Genomic DNA, 22,058 nt, shown 5'->3' with positions numbered 1-22,058 from the left:
CAGTCGAGCATGAAATCATTATTACAGCGCTGCAGCTCTCTCACATGTCTCCTGTCTGTCTCTCTTACACCCCTCCACAGAAAACACGGTACGGGACGTACGTCATGCTCCTGCGAGCTAAAATCCGTAGCGGCGAGGAAGACCTGTCTGTGTTTGAGTCTCAGCTCCTGGAGGACAACGGGCTGCAGAGGGCTCACTCCAGCCCAACGCTGCAGGACAGCAGCCAGGCCAGCCAGATCAGCCAGGCCAGCAGCGCCAGGGACGGAGGCAACAGCAGCAAAGCCAGCGCCTGCAGCAGCAGCAAGCCTCGACAGGAAGGCCAGAGACACAGCTACCGGCAGGCCGTCAAGAAGTGAGACGGGGCGGGGGCGCCGGGAGCGGCACAGCGTTGCACTGCCAGCGGCAGGCTGTCTCCCTGCAGAGGTTTTTATTTGAGATCCAGGAGGGTTTGGAGCTCCGCTTGAAGGGGGAGCAGGGGTGAGGGTCTCCCCCACGCCCTCCCCCAAACCATGACGCCCTACCCGGCACCCCAATCTTCTCGTCTACCAGAGGAGGGCTGGGAAACACCAGCGAGGATGTTGGTGCAGGAGGGGGGAGGATCGGCTGGGAGGTCACAGGTCTGCAGAGACGAGGTGTCTTTGAGAACGTGCGCTGGGTGCAGCAGCAGACTGAACTGTGCACGGAGATAAAGAGGGTGCTCACATTGAACTGGGCACCGGACAGGGACGTACATCCAGCATCCTTTCCTTTACTCCCCTTTTGTTCTTTCAAGGCACCTCTCCGGCCTCGTTCTCCCACCTTTTTTCTTGACCTTTCACTCAGTTTTGGGACCAAACACATTTTAAAAACATCACATTTTAGACGACTGATGAGTTGATTTCAGTTGACTTGCTGCCATCTCTCTGATTTGAAAAGCGCTGTAACAGTTGCTGGACTCGTTCAAACATCGCCAGGTGTTTTCGGAGCCGTCACATTCCAGCTCCTTTTTTTCGCCACATCGCTGCGGCGCGTTCACATTCCACACTGGGGGCCGGACATCGCAGCTTCTAAGCTCCTGTTCGTAAATCACTGAAGTCGAGTCTGGGGACTGTGCACAAGAGTGTGGCTGCAGTGTACGACGTGATGAGGTGGTGCAGCTCAGAGCAGCTCGTCTCTCCTCTTTTCTCGAGTCGCTGATGGCGACGCCGTCAGTAGAAGTTCCTCATCAAGAGTTTTTTTTGTTGCTCTACTTGAACAGGCGATCTCTCTCCCGGTTGCTTTGCTTCTGTCCGTGGTGTGCTTCTGTTCTCTTTCTATTTCTTGGCCGAACGTTGTTTTTCTCCAGTGATCCGCATGCCTGCATCCAGCACAGCTTCTTTTAGGCCTTTTACTACACCGAGGGCTCATTTAGTCCTTCTCCTCATGCCGGCGCCATGTTAGCCAACATGTGTAATCTGTCTGTACCTATAGCCTCTTCATTTATAAGCCCTATTTTAACACTCACCAGGCAGACCCTGAATGTTCTTGTTTTTTCAATATTTTTACAGTATTTTACAGTCGTTTGTTGATGTATCCCACCTGTGTATGTCAAGTGTACGATGAACTATGATATTGAAAAATGTAAAAGGAAATATGTTATCCATGCTCTTTGTAAACATCCAGGATATGTTGTATATAACGCACCGTCAGCTTATATTGTAGGATACATGACAGTATATTTACAATATATTCAACACGCTATTGTGAAGATGCATTAAGGTACGCTCAAAGTTTTCTTCTTGTGAGTCCCAAAAAGCGCTATGCGATAATCACGTGTTGTTTTCTTTTTCTTACATGGTGGTAATAATTCAGCACAATATGAGTATTATAGTAAAGCCTATGTACCTATCAGAGATTAGTAAGTGATCGAAGGGTGTTCGTGGCGACAAAAAAAAAAGCGAAATTCACGTGAGGATTTGAAGCGGGAAGTATCCAAAGACAGCGCATGGTTCGCTACTAGCATGATTTTAAAAGGGGTCAGGGTTGATTCTGTTGCATGAAAAAGGTGAGGAATGTAAAAAAAAAAAAACGAAAAAGAAAGAAAGAAAGGTGTGGCCGGACTGGTTTGGATCCACGTGACGTTTGGGTTTGATTTCGGTAGCCATACACACCTCACAGCGTTCTCGATGTATAGCCATTTTCTACTCAGGCTTTTAAAAACGACACCTTGAGCAGCTGCAGTGCCAGCGTCCGACCAGCAGGGAGAGCTGTCAGTTTTTTTTTTTCCAGCCATAATCACACCTGCAGTGAATATGCATGGCATCGCCCACCCGCCTGACGGAGGACAGGTGATGGGTGTTGCAGGGCTAAAAATGAGACGACAGGTGTTTGTATTAACTGTGGATGTCGAGTCTGGTTCGAGTGTTTCCACGTCCGTCTGTCTGTCTGTCTTGCTGTATGTGAATGTGGGCGTGTGCATGCTGTGACTGTTCAGAGGAGCCTCATCCACCATCCAGCATCACTTCACTTTACGTTGTTAACGGATGATTTCATATTCAGGCTGAAGCATATCAGAGCGATCGCCTCTGGATCACAGTCTGCCTGCAGTTTAGACTTGATTAATCGTTTAGTCATTTGACAGCAGGTCATTTTTTTAAGCGACAAAGCCAAACAAACTTTGTCCTCTTTGAGAGTTAAACTGAGAATCTTTCCGTTGTGAGTCGAACGAATCAACTCAAAGACGTTTATAATCGACGTTTTCACAACTTTCTGACGCTTTCTTGACAAAACGCTTAATCGATAATGAAAATCACTGGTTGTCTGCCTCTCGATGACGTTCTGCCTGCAGTTTGGAGTCGATTAATCGATTAATCGTCTGACAGGAAGTTAATCGGCAACTAAAATCTTTTGAGTTTCAAGCAGAGATGCCAAATAATTTTAAGTTCCAGCTCCTTAATTATGAGAATTTCCCTGTTTTCTTTGTCTTTACTTTATGTGAGAGTAAAACTATCTTTCTGTTTTGAGCCGAAATATTAGACTTTCTGACGTCGTCTCGACCAAACGATTAATCGATAATGGAAATCATCCGTGTCTCAGTTCATCCTCTGCTTCTCTTGTCTACATTTCGCTGACATCACATTCGAGTTCTGGTGGTTTTAAAAAAAGAAAAAGCAAAGTTAACGTGGATATTGTCGCCATATCCGACATCTTATACCGGTTATGTAACATGACCTTACTCTGTATTTATTCATAGTGTTTTTACTCTGCTGTTAATAACGTGGCCAAAGTGTCAAAGAGCAGCCAGAGTGTCATTCATGGTCCGCTGAGGGGACGGACGATGAGTTTTGAGTCCATCTTGGATATTCAGTTACATCAGATAAATCCAAATACTGCATACATTTAAAGCACTTCTTAGATTTTAACTTGAACTCTTACATTTCTTAATATTCTGCACTTCGGGGAGACACTAACCCCAAAACAGCAACTGATGATGTTACTTTACGTTACTGAAGGATATCTTTCTGTGGACATTATAATCACAATACACATATCATTTAGCACAAATGCTAACATTTAACAAACGACTTTCCTCAGCACATTGAGTTCATCCAGCTCTTATGAAAATGTTTCCAGGGTCGGCAAAAGTGGACATTTATTTGCAGCTGTCTCCATAATCGATCCATCTTTGCTGTTTTTTAGCTTCTCACAGTGAAGATATGCTGCTTTTCTTTTCCATATATGACAGCCAGTGCTGTGCATTTGTATCTTGGAGTGTTGGTCGGACTAAAGAAGTGATTTAAAGACGTCACTTCTGGCATTTTTCAGTATTTTCAGTATAGTACCGAGGAAACGATTAATCAAGAAAATGTAAAAAACATAAAAGATCTCGAATGTGTGTCTGACATAGTGACACATATAAAAGAGGATAAGGGCCACTGACTTTAAACTCTAAAGTCAGTTCTCAGTGCGTGTGAGTGACAAGGAGGCTTCAAGTTCCCACAACGCACTTGTTTTAGCTGAGTATTGAATCAGGAATGGCTTTCCAAAATATTTGTGATGTCACAAATCATGCTCATAGGCCCAGCCTCTTCAACTCTGATTATCAATGAGCACAGAGACATTTTTACACTTGTGAAAACAGTCTTAAACTCTGCACATACATCGTTCTACAACGTGAAGCTCGGACATTTAACTTTAGGAACAAGGAGAAAAATATTTCTTTTAATTGAATTTTTTTTTTTAAGTAACTGTAGACGGCACTGATATAAGATCCTTGTAACTAAATCTAACGAGTTCAGTAACTTAAACAGATGTGTAGTCTGAGCACAGGCTCTGTACACTCCGTACAGTGTGGATGGATGTAGTATGAAAGGAGCTGTTCGGAGCCTCCACCTTGACAAAGTCTCCAAGGTCCCCCTCTCCTCCACCTCGTCCCTGTCTCCATGTGTTGTCACCACTCGCTTACATCAAAGAGCAGCTGCAGGATCTCCATGGCACTGGTTAGCATGGAAATGGCTGGTTCCCCTGGTGACGGCTCTGTGATGCTCAAGTCAAAGTCACCCCGTTGTGCTGCATCCACCTCTGTTAAAGCAGCAGTGCATGCCTGCGGCGGTGTGGACGGACTGTCCTTTAAACGTGCACTGTCTCCATTCACAGCCTCATCTTTGAATGTAAATAAAGCATGAGATATTACGGCCTGCGTTCATTTATATTATGGTTAGAGTATTAAACGAAGGGTTAATATATAAGGTAGGTCACATTTCTTTCCTGTCCTTGAGCTCACGGTCATTTTTTTTTTTTTATTTCTCTCTGTGAATGAAGGAAATGGCTATATTTAACGCTGTTGTATGCTGTTGTGTTTTAGAGAATCGAGCCAGCTCATGAATCTTTTTACATGTAGAGGTCTGATCTGATCCATCTCAGTGTTTTTTAGACTGGTGCAGGTAAAGGCGATGTTCATCTGATGCTATACACATGCAGTGAGCTACAGTACGTGTGTCACTGCCTTGTTTAAACTCACCAAGGAAATGTTGTTTGTGAGCTTCTCATTTTGGGAGGCATAGAAGATGAAAATAAAAGTGTTTTGGAAGCTTAACTGTGTCCCAACATCATTGTGTAGAACGTAACAAAGTATTTTTACTCTGGTTCACTCAAGTACTGTACTTAGGTACAATTTTGAGGTACTTGTACGTCCATTTTTTGCTACTTTGCTTCCACTTCACTGCATTTTGGAGGCAAATATTGTACTTTTTATTCCACTACATTTATTCAATAAATTTAGTTACTAGTTACTTTGCAGATTACAGTAAGTACTATTTGTATAGGTAACTCACTTTTACCAAAGTAATCTTTTAGCAGTAAGTAACACTTCTCACTGTATATGAGTAACTATCACTTTTACCAAACTGATATGTTAACATGATATCTTTACCTTTTCTCAAGAAAATGTATACATACAGTATACTTTTACTCAAGTAAAAATGTAGCTACAGGACTGCTTGTGACGACGTTCTTAGAGTTTGTGGTACTTCTACTTTTACTTAAATGGAGCGCCCAAAATCCTCACAGATTCAATCTTTATAGGTTTTATTTGGCTCACCGGATGTTACTGGAGAATGAAAACATATAAAATTGAGAATATAAATCCTGTTTTATGTTGTTTTTGTGAGGTAAAAATGTCTTTAAATAAGTAGGATCCCTAATTATGAATTAAATGTTATCTGATTACAGCAGGCAACATGAAACTTTGAGCAGGAGGTCAGTCAATTAAGAAATTCAGGGTTGTGGTACTAATTTGCACCACAACAGTGCATTACAGTACATTATTTTTGGCCCACCAAGAAAAAAAATGTTTGGACACCTCTGATGAAGATCTTGTGCACGTATTATCTTGTGTATTTTGGCTGGGTTAAACTGTGAAGGAGGCCTCGAAGGCAAAAAGAAAAAAATGCTTTGCCTGTTTGGCAATCCAGCCTTTTTTTTTGCCAAAAAGATAAAGAAAAAGAGGAAGGTCATCTTTTGGGACATCAAGGCCAGACTTGAACAGATGATCCACTACTAGTGGAATATAACTTCAACTGTGTGTGATGGATCCAAACACTTTGACTGGTGACGAGTTGAGGAAGTCGGAGGTGATTACTAGAAACACGGGTTCGGTTTGAGAAGGAAGTTATCTGTTTCCTTGTAGAGTCCTGAACACAGCTATAACCAGCCTACAATTACATGCAATTATCTCAGTTTGTTTTGAATATTAATCTGATTTACTGCCTCCAGTGACGTCACTCAGTGGCTAAATTGCATTGTGGGTAATGTAGGGAAGAAGGAAGGATATGTGGCATAAAGTAGGTGATGTCTCTGGTTCTGCTGTTTTGATTTTGATAATTTGTTTTCCAACTGTCCACAATGTGTCCAACATTTTAAAAAAAAAAAAAAAAACCTGCTGCCTACATTACCCACAATGCAACTTCGCCACTAAGTTACTACCAGACTAAACAGTTACCCTTTAAATACAGAAGGCTGGAATGTAAATGTAGACTACATTGACTGCTGCTATGTACAGAAGTGTCATAAGATTAAAACTATTTTCCATATTGTGCTATCTGTTGTTTAATTCGGTCGCTTGGCGGTTGGTGAACAGTTTTAGCAGCGGCCGAACGCGGCAGCGGGTGTGCTGTTGTTGAACGCGCCCCGGTTTCGTTATCGAGAAACACAGCCGGGGTTTCTGGTGACGTCACGTAGGAAAGTACACATTCTCACGGTGCTGCATTCTGCATCGACCCGAAAACAACAAGATTGCACACAAATCCAGCGACAGCGGCTCATGACACTTTCGTAGAAACCCGAAGTAAGTCTCAAAACTGTGTTTACCAGCAGCTCGCCGCGGAAACGCTCGCTGAAACGTCACCGAGGAGGCGTCGAAGCCTTCATTTCTAAACGTCAGAGAGCTAGCGACGGGCTCCGGCTATTTCCTGGAATGCGTTAGCTAGGGCTGCTGTTGTGTTTTTATGCGGCGTTAGCAAGTTGTCCGCGTCGGTAGCTGAAATTTAAACAGTTCCCTTTGTGTGTGCACTTACGCTCTTGTTATCTTTAGTTGAATATGTCACGTGACATGAATTGCCAGCTTAACATCGCTATTCGATGTAATCTGACATTAGCTTGGCAGTTGATCCAGGATGTAGTCACGTCCCAGTGCTTGATAGTTTTATTATGCTAGGTAGAAATCCAAACATCGCAATCGGTTAATGCCTTGAATATAAGTCCTACGTGGCTTCACAGCTCTGATTGTGTTTGTTGCTGTCATAAACGTTGTTTGTACACTTTGGTCCAGATTGTGTCACAACAATGGAGAAACCTCCCTTCAGGCAGAACCAGAACTGCGGAGACTGGGAGCTGAAAGAGAGGCTGGGTATGGGCGGTTTTGCCCATGTTTACCTCTACCAACATCATGTGAGTTCAGAAACATACAACACTGACACTGCAGGCATGTGACACCGAAGCTCATATTGAAACTAAGAAGATAAATAAGCAGTATAATAACTGCACCACTACTTCCTGTGGGGATTAGTAAAGTAAACTGTAGTAATTGTGGTACTTTCTGATCAACTATGAGGAGCAGCTCCTCCAAAAACTGCACACAAACTGCCACTTTTTAGTATGCTTGCATGTGCTGGTATAATAATTAAATTCCTGTTGTCTGTTTTTGAAGGAAACGAATGAAAAACTAGCTGTGAAAATGTGCCGTCTGGAGCTCACACCAAGGAATAAGGACAGATGGAGCAGAGAGATCCAGATCATGAAGAAGTTGGTTCTGTTTTTATACATTTCCTCCCTTTTCACACATTTCGTTTACACGACACATTCATCTAAACATTGTGCAGTGACGTTCTGTCCTGATATCATAATAAAGATGCATATTCAAAGTTTAGTAGTCTTAAATTTTTAGTCTGTGAGGTCTTAACATTTAATCCAATGTCATTTATTTATTTTAGATAAAATGAGTCAAGATCCACATTTCTGATGTTACTTTATACTTAAACTATCGGTTGGGATAATGTAGATTAACCTTACTAACTCTAGTAGCCATACTTCTATGTAAAACCTCCCTCTGCACAGACCCACATGTATGCTTCTTCCTTTAATACTTTCCTCACCTTACCTTGAAGATGATTTGTCCAAAAAGCAGTCTAAAAATAATCTTGAAAAGGTCTTAAGAAGCATCAACTCTAAGCGTCTGATTCATGTAGACATCCTATTAATGTAAGTTATTTATCACCTAAAAGGAACTGTGGACATTCAGTCGGATAAATACGACATCTGAAGTATTTTGCAGGTATTTTAGCAGTGGATGACTTTGCAAAGTCTGTGCGGGCCTCATGAAATAGTAATGACTCCTCCTTCTCTCACTCAGATTAAATCACATCAATGTTGTGACAGCCCGAGAAGTCCCAGACGAAATGGAGCACATAGCCTTAAACGATCTTCCACTGCTGGCCATGGAGTACTGCTCCAGGGGAGACCTGAGGAAGGTGAGGAGCTGTGGAGAGAAGGAGCAGAATATGTCCACGTTAAACTAGATGAGTTTGAAAATGTATCTTTTTTAACATTCATATTAAGACGATGTTTTTCACACCCAACAAAAGTCCTGAGTGGTTAAACCTACACGTCTTGAAAGTGTTGGAAAATGCTCATATACTCCTTAAGAAATGCTTGATTTTCAAAATAATCTGGTTATTTTCATCGACACAATCATTCATGTAAACCAAAAATCTTATATTTCAAATGAAATCGTCCCGTTGCCATATTTGATTGACTCATGGCATTGAAATGAGCAAGAAGTGAATAATCGTGATCAAAACATACAATAAAAGTAAATATATGAACAGCGTGACAATAAACATTGGTTGACCTGGGTGTAAAGAAAATCCGTACACTTGATTTATTCCAGTTGCATTAACAGTAATAATTTAGATGTGATGGTAAAGGCTTGGAGAGGCTGGAAACTTTTGGTTTAGGTACCTATTGATGTGCTTGAATTTGACTCTTCAAAAGCCGTCTGAACCTTGTCGCTACAGCTGACCTTAAATCAGCACTTTCACAGTCGGCCCTTCACATCAGATTTCCGCAGTCAGTAGTGTGTCCTGGTTATAAAACCCTCCTAAGCATATCACTCTTGCTGGGCTGCATTGTTGGCTGAGATGCACACTTTTGTGGCTTATAGGCCAAAAGAAAGGAGAAGAAGAGAGGTAGCTGATTTGATCTCAGTGTTTCATCTCGTATAAGGCAGATTTTCATTTCCAATAATAGCAGTGCATCAAATCAAGTTAGGTTTCCATTCCCTGACAGAATTGTGACAGAATTAAATTTGTGTGGCTTCCAGATGCTGAGCAAACCTGAAAACTGCTGCGGTTTGAAAGAGAGCGAAGTGCTTTCATTACTCAACGATGTTGGTACGTCCAGTGTTTTCCTCTGCGAACCCTCTTCATTCAGACGTGTCTTCTAGAGCGTTATCTTTCAGTTTAATCGCTGTTTTCTGCTCCAGGATCTGGTATCCAGTATCTGCATGAGAACAAGATCATACACAGAGATCTTAAACCTGAGAACATCGTGCTACAAGATATCAACGGAAAGGTAACCATGCTGTGGTTTCGAGCCTGTTTCTGTTTCACTGTAAATTCAAGGAAACTGTCTGACATTTGTTGATTGTTCTGCAGCTGGTTCACAAGATCATTGACTTGGGTTATGCTAAAGACCTGGACCAGGGCAGTCTGTGTACCTCCTTCGTTGGCACGCTTCAGTACCTGGTGAGCAAACAGGGAATGACCTCTTTATCTTCAGATGCACCTGCAGTCGCTTTATGTTATCTCCGGCTTCTAATTATGTGTTGAAACCCTTTAATCTTCCTCTTAAATTGACTGAAAATGATGACAATGTATCCCGTTGACATGCACCACCTTTCTCTGCAGGCGCCTGAGCTGTTTGAGAACAAGCCATACACTGTCACTGTGGACTACTGGAGCTTCGGCACGATGGTGTTTGAATGCAGTTGTGGTTTCCGTCCATTTCTGCACAACCTCCAACCTGTGCAGTGGTAAGTTGACCTGATATTCAAAACATTTTTGGCACGTTAGTTTTGTGTGCAGGAGTGATTTATTTCAACAGTCATTGTTTGTTGGATTAAAGCATATTTGAGACTTTAAATAGCTCGTAAATCAAAGAAAAGAAAAGCTGTCAGTCTACGGCAAAGGTTGAGTTTAGAGTGACATGAGGTGAAGACGCTGAGGGAGGTGAAAGGAACAGGTGCATGCAGGTGTTGTGAACAAGTTGTACTTGAGTTTGCTGATTTGGCCGCCAACTCAGTCAGCAGCAGAGGGTGTGACACATCTCAGGTATTTAGGGTGCTTTAAAAGCCTTACAGCCTGTTGCATTAAATCTTCTTGTAGCCATAACTCAAGAATCAACACACAGACATGATCCACAGATCTTTAGATTCAGTGTGACTTAATATATGATTTCTGATGTGCATCACATCCATAAATCCGCTTAGAAATCATAGAAGATGCCCCTTAACTCCAGAACTTGCCTGAGAAAAGTCACATTTTTACGTTTTCTTCAGTATCAAAGTGATCCAGTCATAGTCGTCTGTACATACATGGGTACAACATAAACACTAACTGCTAATGGCTGATTCGGCATGACTTTTGCTGGTGTCAGTTTGCCAAATGTGAACAAATCCTGCCTATAAAAGTTCACTGTCACACAATCCTTAAACTCCTCTGTTAGATCCCTCGAAGCCCACAAATTCTGGGAACTGTAGATGTGTCTACTGTCTTAAACATTAGAGCAAGTCAGTTTTGGTGTTGTGTCTCTATTTAGTCTTAAGTGTGTGTTTCACTTATGACAGGTGGGTCCATTATGCAGTGATATCAGTTTGAGTTGCTGCTATATTTAGAATATTTTCACAGCTTTACCTTGTTGTGAGACGGCGCTTTCAGACAGGGAACCGAGGCTGTTATATCCATCTATGCTTCTTCAAAGCCAGACTCCTTTGACAAAAACATTCAGTCATTTAACCTTGCAGAACATAAGCGTTGCTGGTCTGCTGCTTCTTCAGTCGGTTAGTTAGTTTGTGTTATTGTGTGACTTTTATAGGGTTAGTTCGGCTTCACCAAAGTAACACAAAGAGTGCATTGGCTCTCCAACACGTGTAGGATTTCTTCTGTAAAGTCAAATGACTGCTGAAAAGTTTCACCAGCATTTAGCTGATTTGAGGAAAGAGACGCAGGTGAATGATAGGGGTTCGCAAACGTGGGTGAAATGGAAAGAAAGGCAGCACAACTAAGAAAACTGAGGTGAGCAACAAAATAAAGATGACCAGCAGGTGGAGCCAAATCAAAAGTACTTCAACAGAATGAAAGCAGGTTTGGATAACTAGAGATGTTTACAGTAATTGGAGCTGTGTTTACATGAGCTTTTATTGTTGATGCAGGACGTCTTTCCTACAAGTGTTCAGTATCAGCGTTGGCGGGAAATAACTGAAAACAACATCTTCTGCAATTAACATGTTCAGTTTGAAGTATAAGGATTAGTTAAATGTTTATCTTTCCATCAGGCTACTCTCTGCTTTTGTTACTTGTATAGAAAATCCTTCAAGCCTCCTAACTCTGGTCTTCTCATCCACAGGGCCAGCAAAGTGAGGAATAAAGGTCCAAAAGACATCATGGCTGTGGAGGACCTGAACGGAGAAGTCAAGTTCTCCACGCACCTCCCCTACCCCAACAATCTCAGCAGGTTCGGACCCTGTGACAGCCAGAAACAAGTCACCACAAACACTTTTCATACAGGCTGGTGCAGGAAGGAAAGGGAGAATAGTCTGAGTGTTTTAAAACACATGTTTTAATTGCTTTTTTTAGGACGCTGTTGGAGCCAATGGAGGCTCTGCTCCAGCTGATGTTGAACTGGGATCCTGTCCTGAGAGGAGGCCGAATCAACTCCGACACCAAGAAGCCTCAGTGCTTTGAAATGCTGGAGCAGATCCTGAGTATGAAGGTGAGTTTACTGGCAGAGCTCCTTTCCTTCAGGTTTTATCTTGAGATGCAGTCTTTCATCAGAGCTTTTGAGCCAGTTTTATTTGAGTCAACCAGCATTTACATATTTGTCTTTTAGCTGATAGCATTTATTTAAAAAAAATAATGAAAAATAATTGATATCTCAAGAATGCCTTGAGGAAATTTCTTGAAATTTGGAACAAAAGTCTACTTGAACACAAAGATGAACTGATGAGATTCGAGTGCTCAAAGGTCACTGTGATCTCACAAAACATCTTTAGCCATTACTCAACAATTTATATAAGTATGACAACATTTTGTACACTGGTGTGTTGGGGAGGGAAGACATTTTATATCTGAAAGCTCAAAGGTCAACTTCATTCTGACGTCACAATATTCTGCACAAACATTATTCAGCGCCACAGCTCAGAAACAAGCAACTTGACTGGTGTGCGGAGGTATATAACCACAATGTGGTAATTCTATTTATGTCAGCGCCCATACGATACGAAGTTTCTGTTCTGAGATCAAAATAATCTTTGTTTGGGCTTTTTGTACTAACAGGTTTTCTCACGTCTCTCCAGGTCGTCCACATCCTGAACATGACCACAGCTCAGGTCCACTCGTTCCAGTTGACGCCGGACGAAAGTCTCCACAGTCTGCAGAAACGCATTGAGGGTGAGACCAAGATCGAGGTGGTGAACCAGGAGCTGCTGCAGGAGACGGGAGTGTCACTGGATCCCAGGAAGCCGGCTGCACAGTGCGTCCTAGACGGAGTGGTAAGTCTACTCATGAGCAGCAACAACAACAGGTGGAAGTAAACAGAAAAAAACAAACAAATTAAATCGCTTTTAACTACTCCCTTCTTAACCCCTCAGTATTACATGTGTAATTCTTGACTTTCTGGAACATATGTCACGTTTTCTTTCACATGGTAATTCTCCAAAACATAAATACTCTGATGAAAGAGTTTAAACCTCCATCAGTGGTTGTCCTGGGGGTGTCAGGGTTTAAGGTGCCGGCTGTGTATTGTCCCCAGTTGGAGTCCAGTTGTAGACCTTGTTTGTACTTTGTCATCATCGCCTTCCTGTCTCTACAGTTTCCTGTTGCTAATAAACCGAAGAATAACACTTTAATGTTAGTATCTTCACAAAGACAGGTTTAGATGAACAAAAGAGTTGTCTCAGTGCTGAAAAACTAAACCGTCTCTGCAGTATATGATTCACACTCTCACTGCGTGTGTGCTGAGGGACTTTGAATCACCCAGTAGTAATTCTCTCTGGAGCAGCAGGAGCTGTATTTTCAGCCCGTGTAACTGATGATTTTCTTCTCTCCTGTGTAGAGAGGCTGGGACAGCTACATCGTCTACCTGTTTGACAAGAGCATCACCACCTACTCCGGTCCCTTCAGCGCCAGACAACTGCCTGATAAAGTCAACACTATCGGTGAGTTTGTTTTACGTTACGCCCGCTGATTATCAGACAGACTTTTGTCACACGTCCTCCTGTGCCAGTTAGGTTGTCAGGTAAAAATACTGTTCTATAATGGATGGTATTTTTGGAAGTGTTCTCCATTCTGTTTTAACACAAAGAGTGCTGCTCTTGTTTTAACTCTGCAGTGCAAGAAGCCAAGACACAGCTGCCCCTGGTTGTGTTGAAGAAGGTTTGGGGTGAAGCAGTGAGCTACATCTGTGGCCTGAAGGAGGACTACAGCAGGCTTTTCCAAGGACAGAGGGCAGCTATGTGAGTTACTTGACATTTCCGGACTTTACGGCTGTCGCAGATTTGCGGGAAGTCTTGAGGGCTGTCCAAACCCACAATTCATCCGGTCTACAAGTGTCTTCACGCGGTCCTCCAAAGAATCCACAATTGCAATACGGGCACAATGTTGTAGTTTTTCCAGTTGCCAACTAAAAAACACAAAGAACTTATTATGAGGGTAACAAACAACGACTTTGTTAAAAAGTAACTTGAATTGTGTAAGTCGGAGACAATATTCAAAGACATTATGATACAGAAATATGTCGAATGTAGATGCAGGAAAGGCAACGTACTCGGTGTATGTCCATCCTGTCCTCTCAGAGATGAGGTCAGAGATATGTTCTGTGTATAAGAGACATAATCCAGACTAAAAATGTAAATATGTATTTATCTATGTAAATTTACATGGCACGAGTGTCTGTGTATTCAAGGGAACGTTTGTTTTTTATCTGCAGGGCTTAAAAAATATTAAAAATCAGTGAGTGTTTTTCAAAAGGAGGTTGTGTAAGTCAAAGTCAAATAACACTTAATTGTCTCCATCCTCCTCCTCCTCCTCTTCCGTCAGGTTGAGTCTCCTACGCTACAACACCAACCTGACCCGGTGCAAGAACAGCATGTTTGGCTTCTCTCAGCAGCTGAAGGCCAAACTGGACTTCTTCAAGAGCAGCATCCAGTACGACCTGGAAAAGTACAGCGATCAGATGCACTACGGCATATGTGAGTTTTGACTGGCAGCTGTTTGTTTCCACACTTGACCCCTCTGAAGGAGAACATGTTCATGTGGGAACATTTCACATATATTTATATATCTCACTGAGCACAGTGTTTAATTTGATGAGCTGTCTGTTTGTCCAAAGCCTCTGAGAAGATGCTGAAAGCCTGGCAGGAGAACGAGGAAAGAGCTGCTGCTTTTGCACAGGTTAGGCGTGATTTACAAAACAACGACTGAAAAATGAGAACAGGAATGTTTCTCAGATTGAATCCTTATGGTTGCATGTTCCTCTTTTGTCCTGCAGGTGGCAGAAGTGAGCCACCTGGACGATGAGATCATGGCTCTGCACTCTGAGATAGTTGAACTTCAGAGGAGTCCGTACGCTCGACGCCAAGGAGACAAGATGGAGCAGCTGTGAGTTTCCAGAACTGTCAAAGTAACTGCATTTAGCTTTGAGAGTTATAAATCTGAAGCAGTGTTAAAGCAACTCATCGTGAAGAGTCTGTCTGTGGTGAGGTGTCTTCATCATCATCAGCTGTCCACTCACCAGCTGCCACTGCTAGATTAGATTTAGTGTTTAAAAAACAAATAAACAAACCTCCCTCTGTGCTGCTTTATAAAGCAGTGACTGGTGTCACTTCCATGAGACAAACAGACGAGAGAGGATGGACGTCTGACAGCACTTTAAACATCGGACAATAATCTGCTTTTTTAAAGACCACAAAAATAAACAGCTGTTGGTTCTTATTTGCTAATAATTTTACTGACGTGTTATTTGTCCCTTTGGCGGGACGTTATAACTCAGCCTTGTAAATATTAAATTGTGGCTAATTCATTTTATTGCAGAGAAGAAAAGGCGATTGAGCTCTACAAGCAACTGAAGATGAAATGTAAAAGTAAGAAACATTCAAAATGTCATGATATCACAATTTTCCTCAAGAATCAAATACAGTTGTCAAAGTGAAATGTGTGTTCAGTAGTTTATTTTATCTCATCTTTCAGCACCTGAACCAGATGTGAGCAGCGACAGCTCAGAGATGGTGAAGGCCATCATTCAGACGGTCCAGAACCAGGACAAGGTCCTCAAAGACCTGTACACACACCTCAGGTAAGAGTCCAACACCCTCAAAGATATTCATTTTCAGTCTTTCTCTGCTCATTTGGCACTTTAAAGAACTACAATACCGTGTGTTCACATCTGCCCTGTGTCGGCTCTTCCCGACAGTAAGATCCTGATCAGCAAACAGAAGATCATTGACTTGTTTCCACGAATTGAGAAAACGCTGGAGAGTATAAAGGACGCCGACAACACTGTGATGCAGATGCAGATAAAGAGACAGAGAGAGTTCTGGCATTTACTGAAGATCGCCTGTGTGAGTGACTCTGCTGTGTTTATTTATAATGACTGTGTAAAAATAACATATTTTTAGTCTTTTAGTATTAACCAGTGGTCAAAATTTAGCAACTAGAACTTATCGATATTTGTCATACTGGCTTGAAAACTGACAATACATCAAAGTCGTGTCTGACTGATTTTCTGTCAATCGACTGATTATTTCAGCTCCACGCTGTCCATCACGTGTCTCTGTAGCTTATTATTCAGTACTGTGGGTCAGTGTTTCCCCCGCCAAGTTGTACTTTGTGTCCTCTGTTACCTCTTCAGTCATAGACATCCTTTTGTAGGAAAGAGACAATATGTGTATTATTGCTGCTGGTACCAATATGATGACCTCCGTCTTTCCTTCAGGCCCAGAACTCGTCGAGGAGCTCGATAGCAGCGAGTCCCGAGTCGTCCAACCTGCTGCAGGTTTCTCAGTGGTCACAGTCGGCACAACCTGTCAGCTCCCCACATCCTCTAACATCCCTACCGGGGCCAAACGACAGGTAACTCATACATTCATTCAGAACAATCATGTGACTTACGATCGCTCCGTCAATGCCTTTATTGAAGTATTTACCCTTTTGACCTTTTTCATGTGAAACTGTATGAAATCAAATCTCCACAAATTGATCTAATCTCTGTGTAAACACAGGGCAAACAAGAATTGATTGTATGAATGTTCAGCCACTTGAAGCCGACATTTAGTGGAAGCACCTTCAGGCAGTGATAACAAGGATCGGTCTGTATCAGGCAGATTTGTACATCCGACCACTGCAGGGCTTTCTCAAACTCAAAGTCAGGATTTTGAGTCCAGCCGAGGACATACTTTCTTTCTAAATGTGCATAAGCTCATGTTTTGGCCACTTGAGGGTGAACAATGCCTATTAAAGCCTATTTTGAGCCAGGATCCTTGCCGGGATATGTATCTGTGTAACTTTCCATGACAGAGGTGCCCTGAAGGGATCATGCTACTTGTGAAAAAGTTGTAATCAAACCACAGGACAGGAGGAATTTATTTGCTTGGCCAACTGTGTGTAACTTTCAGGGTTCGTACCGTACGAGTGCTGGAAATCCTTTTTCAACGCTTGAATTTGAATGTGGTATTTTCAAGGTTTGAAAGATTCTTTGATTTTGGATTAAGTGCTTGAAACTTCTCAATATTTGTTAAATATGTTGGCAAATCTACTCAGACATCAATAACATCTGATTTAAAGTGACGAAGTGAACTCATTTTGTGCAGATATCTGTAAATATATAGATAAACTTTCAAATGCACCTTGAAAATGCTTGAAAAGTGCTTGAATTTGTTTATGTAAAAGGTGTAGAAACCCTTAACTTTGATTAGCATCCAGCTGTAGGCGTGCTAACACCGCACACAGACCGTCACAAAGCTGTAACGTTCGCGCCCTGCTGGGCAGTGAGGCCGAGGCGAATAAGGATCATATACCTTCTCTAACGTGTGGTTGTGCAGTTTTGGGTTTGAATGTGCTTCTTGTGCTGATATTCACCATAGAAGTGAAGCTAACAAGAAGCTAGTGTGAGAAGAAAAAGAGCTTTTGAAAATCTCCTATTAAAAAAATTAAATAGTCACAAGACTATTACCTCATGTATCATAAACGTCATTACAGTTGGTTAGTGTGATTCTGTTTTAATGTGTAAATACAGCTACACATGGTTTAGTAGGTCAGTGCTGTTCCTCCTCTGGTAAAATGATAAACACACTGTACATCTTGCCGGAGGTTTCATGTGATTGAACAGTCGTTTTATGTGTTTTCCTCTCAGTGACGCTGCACCGCGGCTGCTGCAGGAGAACCAGAGGTACCTCAGTCAGCTGACCAGCCTGATGCAGGAGGCTGCGGACGAACAGACCAAAAGTATAGTGGTGAGTTCACCTGTTTTAGTTTGTGGGGTTTCAGGGCAAAATACAAACGGCCTTCATATTAGCTCTGAGATCTTTCAGACAGGCCTCTCAGAACACGGTGGAACAATTGATCGAAATATCGAAATTGCAAGCGCTGCAATTTTTTGATAAAGGTACACAACATACAATGAAATGAAGCATTGTGGTGCCGACGTACGCGAACATACTTGTATGGTACAGATCCAGTTATCAGCATTTTAATGTATATATTTATTTGTGGTAATGAAATGCAAAAAACCTTCCCAGAGATGCATTGAAGAGTTGTCTTTAAAGATGTTTAATTCTCTTAACACCGTGGTTTCTCTCCTTCAAGGACCAAGACTGGAGCTGGACGAAGTACGAAACTTTAACGACAAAATTAAAAAAGAGAAACGCGTGAGCGCCGCCGCGTCCTCCATCCCTGCCTGTTCTCCGAGTAACACTAAAGACTGAGAGCTGTTCACGTAGCAGAGCGACGTCACACGCTGTACAGTTGTACATGAACTCGGGAAATTCTCTCCTGGGGAAAAAAAAAAAAAAGACGGAGTTTACACATGCTCAGTGGTGTCTGTCCACTCCCATCGTCTCCCGTGGTGGAAGGTCTTCGATGATTATTCTTGTTTTTATATGAGAAAAACAACAAAGCTGTGTCAATCTACGTTTTACTTTTGCTGCATCATAATCCATAAAAACTTGTTTCTACTGTTATTGCAGAACTGTAGCACCAGATTTTTGGGGGTTTGAGGCCGATTTGTCGCGCAGGAGAGCGTTGGACAGAAAGATGGGAACTAGTTCAGACTTGTGACATACAAGGGAAACACAGGAAGTGGTCGGGGGTGGGGGTGCGGAGGGTCGCGGAGGAAATTACAATCAAGCAAACAGCACTTTGATACTCCCATGTATCCTCTCTCTCTGTGAAGAGTCGTGTCGTTCCAGGCTGCCAAAACTGTCGCAGAATTTACACAAACTTCTTCTCACTCATAATCGATTTGATATATTTTACTATACACAGTCTGGGGTTTAGATTCTATATAAATGTTATTATGATTTTTTTTTTTTTCTTTTTAAGAATAAAGTGTTATGTATCATAGGCAGAAGTCTTTGGTCATGATATGTGAAAGACGTGGCTGGCCATTATGTTTATACGATGTCTATACTGTACATCTGTCTTTTTAATTGTCTAAAAGATACAACGGTTGTTTAGTTTATGTGCACATAATGTTTCACTGGATGGTTTCTGCTGCGTTCATGCCACACAGATGAAACGAAGAGTCGATAGACGCGTTTCAAGACAAACTCGGTGCAGATTTGAACACATCTTCAGCAAAAGTCGGCAAAGAAAATGAAACATGGCGGATGAAAGTTTGAGTAATTTTAAGAGAAAGAAAAGTCAAATTCTCTGGTTCGAGCTTCTTAAATGTGCATATTTTCTGGTTTCTTTCCTCCTCCGACAGTAAACTGAATATCTTTTGGGTTTGGATTTGTTGACATCTGACGAAAAATAATGAATCAGTTTAACAAGAAAATAATCAGCAAGATTAATCGATGAAGATGGAATAAAGAGATGTCCCTGCTGCCCCAAATGTCACATGAAAGGTAAGGTTGGAACCAGTTCCCGACTATCAGAGTTAGAATCTGAGGAGGAAAATATGTTTTCAGGGCCTTTTTTAAAAGATAAAAACCATGGATGACTAACTTCGACTGTCCCGAGTTATTTGATGACGTAAACATTTAAAAGTTGCCTGCAGTGGCTGTTTTTGTTGTCTGTTAAGTTTTGGTGAATGTCTTCTTCATTATTTTGTTCATTATTTTACGAAATGTCAGAAAAAAGTGAAAAAAATCAATTACAATTTCTCTGAACCCAACGTGACATATTCAGATTAACTCCATTTATCCTAAAACCTGAACCTGTACTATTTGAACTCAAAGAAACAAAAAAAAGCAGCAGTAACCAGAGAATATTTGCCTTTTTTTTTTGCTTAAAAAGTTAATAAAACCGTTGCAGAACAGTCGATTAGTCAAGTAGTCGGTTCAGTTCTGGGGCTCTGTCTCTTCATCTGTCCTGTATGACATGAACGTGGCATTTAAACATGGAGGGGTGGCACCGCCTGGTTTCCATTAAACATCGTAGCACTTCAGCCATCGATCCTCGGTGAAACAGTGGTTGATCTGAGTTCAGAGACGCAGTGAACAGTAACTGGTTGAATGTACTGCAGTCACACCGTCAGGTGGAAGCTGAACTGTCGCACGGTTTCTTTGGGCCAGAGAGAAATGAATCTTCTGAGTCGTATTTATGAAGTTAAAGTGCAATGGAGAAGATTGTTGTTTTTTTTTTTATTTAAGTAACTTTCCATTCAAGTATTTGTTTCCATCTGCTGGTTTAAACTTTGTCTCTGAATGTTTGATTTTTTGGAAACGTCATTGTATAAAGATCAAATGTTTGCCTGGTAATGAAATAAAATGACTTTGGCATGATTCTGATGTGGACGCTTCTGCTTTCAATTCACCGCTTATGCCTGAAACCAGTGATTTACTCTTTGTGGGTAGTTTCCAGTTCCCCTTTGTCAGCAAGGACTCTTTTGGCCAAACCCGACTGGACAATAGGACATCATTTAGTTTCTGTCGCTTGCGGTCTCTCAATCAAGATGGAAACAAAAGAAATAGTTTGATGTGAAAGAGCGATGGATTATGGGAGTCATCTCCCGGTTAAACAAACACTGTTGCTGATAGAAATCTACCTGATGTGACTCAGGCAGAGATATTCACAGATGGGGTAACGTTTTATGGTTTTATTTACGTTTAGTCACAAATGCGTCGACTTCCTTCCTTCCTTATCCTCTGACGTATCCTCTGATGTTTTCTTGGGAGTTATAGAGACAGGTGACCGCATGAAACAACAGTTGCAGTGACTAATTTTGCAGATTTTTCTTGATTTGAAAATTCATTAAAGATAATTTTAAAGCAGAAGTGTCACATATTATATCTTTTAAGTTTAAAACTGTGTGTGTCCTTTACACTAATTAGCCATAATGTAAATGCCCTCATATCAAATCAAGAGGGAAAACATTTTTATAACTAAAGATCATTAAAAGTCGATTTGATTTGCCTTTAAACTCTCAAACTCCCCACAGAGCAGTGTGGAGGTCACGGTCCACTCATAAATCTTATAAAGTCATTTTCTCATGAAACATTTTCTCGCTTTCCCAAGAAGCTTTCTCAAAAACGAGCTTTGTCATCTAAAATGCGGAAAAAATCAAATAAGTAAAGACGCTCCCGGCCTAAACTGAGGCAAGGAACACGTTAAACAGGCAAATTTAAATGATTTTCTATATTGACTCCAACAGGATGTACACCTGATATGTCAAACAGTCATCTTTCCTTTTCAAAAACATTAAAATAACCTTTTAAAAAAGGGTCAAAATGAAACATTTTCTAGATTAAATCATGACTTCCTGTTCCTCTTCAGTGGAAGTGTTTCATCCTTCACAACAGGAAGTGAGTTTATCGTCACAGCTGTGATCACACACCTGCTGTCACCTCTTGAGTCATTTTTCTGTCACAATGGAGGACACTTTTAGAAGAGTACAGTTGCTGTTTGTCCTTGTGTGAAACAGGAGAAGCTGGAAACAATCGAGATAATTTGACTCAAACTGTTGTACTGGAGTCAGTCAGCCTTTACAGTGAGTGATTAACCCTGAGTCACCCGTTCACTACTTCTTTCTTTCTCATGACTTGTGCTGAAGTGTTTTCTGGGTCAGTTGAGGACTCACTTTCAGCCAGAAACGTCTGGTCCACATGTGTCAGGAAATGAATTGTCAGGGGGGTTACAAGCATGCAAAGTCTGCCAGGTCTCTTCTGTCGGCCTCTGGAGAGTTTCAGATTATTATCTCACCCTCCTACAGCAGAAATGTTCAGAAAGAACAAGCCGTGATCAGTTATATTCTGCTGTTTTGACTTTAAAAAATGTTTATCTCTGAGGCCGAGATGGTAACAGCCCAAACCTTGAAGCGTGCATCGTAAATCAGCAAGATAAGCCAAAGTTAAACATTAACAGGCCACACAGAGATCATCATGCTTCCCTGAAAGTCTTGTGGATCGTTGTGAAAGTGGAATTTAAATCAGAACACAAACACAGATGGCTGCACGTCCCATCAAACACCCTGATCCCTTTGACCAGAGATGTCGTCATCACATTTCATCTCCTGCAGAATGAGACCAGTAAACCGCTGATCTCAGCCGGAGACAAGCCGAGACAAAAAGAAACTGTAGAGCAGGCCACAGTCCGTGTAAACTGTGTTGTTTT

General features: G+C 41.7%; 2 protein-coding genes across 3 annotated transcripts in view; both read left to right on the top strand.

Annotated features, from left to right (window-relative positions):
• The window catches only part of LOC311251014 (uncharacterized protein), a 75,851-nt gene extending 70,798 nt beyond the window's left edge, over positions 1–5,053 (top strand). For both annotated transcript variants that reach the window (XM_084343258.1, XM_084343257.1), the window contains exon 17: positions 81–5,053. In XM_084343258.1, the coding sequence (XP_084199384.1) occupies positions 81–356 (276 nt within the window). In that variant the 3' untranslated portion in view covers positions 357–5,053. The remainder of the gene's footprint in view (positions 1–80) is intronic.
• Positions 5,054–6,692: 1,639 nt separating this feature from the next.
• Positions 6,693–20,230, top strand: LOC311250409 (inhibitor of nuclear factor kappa-B kinase subunit alpha-like). The gene is made up of 22 exons (XM_084342078.1): positions 6,693–6,802; positions 7,286–7,404; positions 7,664–7,758; positions 8,366–8,483; positions 9,335–9,404; positions 9,497–9,585; positions 9,669–9,758; positions 9,921–10,045; positions 11,638–11,745; positions 11,868–12,003; positions 12,587–12,781; positions 13,345–13,447; positions 13,621–13,744; positions 14,328–14,479; positions 14,620–14,681; positions 14,779–14,888; positions 15,321–15,370; positions 15,477–15,582; positions 15,700–15,847; positions 16,222–16,358; positions 17,638–17,737; positions 18,090–20,230. The coding sequence occupies exons 2-22, from the start codon at positions 7,300–7,302 to the stop codon at positions 18,153–18,155; spliced, it is 2,289 nt and encodes a 762-aa protein (XP_084198204.1). The 5' UTR covers positions 6,693–6,802; positions 7,286–7,299; the 3' UTR covers positions 18,156–20,230.
• Positions 20,231–22,058: the final 1,828 nt, after the last annotated feature.

Source organism: Pagrus pagrus (genome assembly GCF_965226575.1).
Source record: "Pagrus pagrus genome assembly, chromosome: 21".
Lineage (NCBI taxonomy): Eukaryota > Metazoa > Chordata > Actinopteri > Spariformes > Sparidae > Pagrus > Pagrus pagrus.
This window is presented reverse-complemented; position numbering and strand designations above follow the sequence as displayed.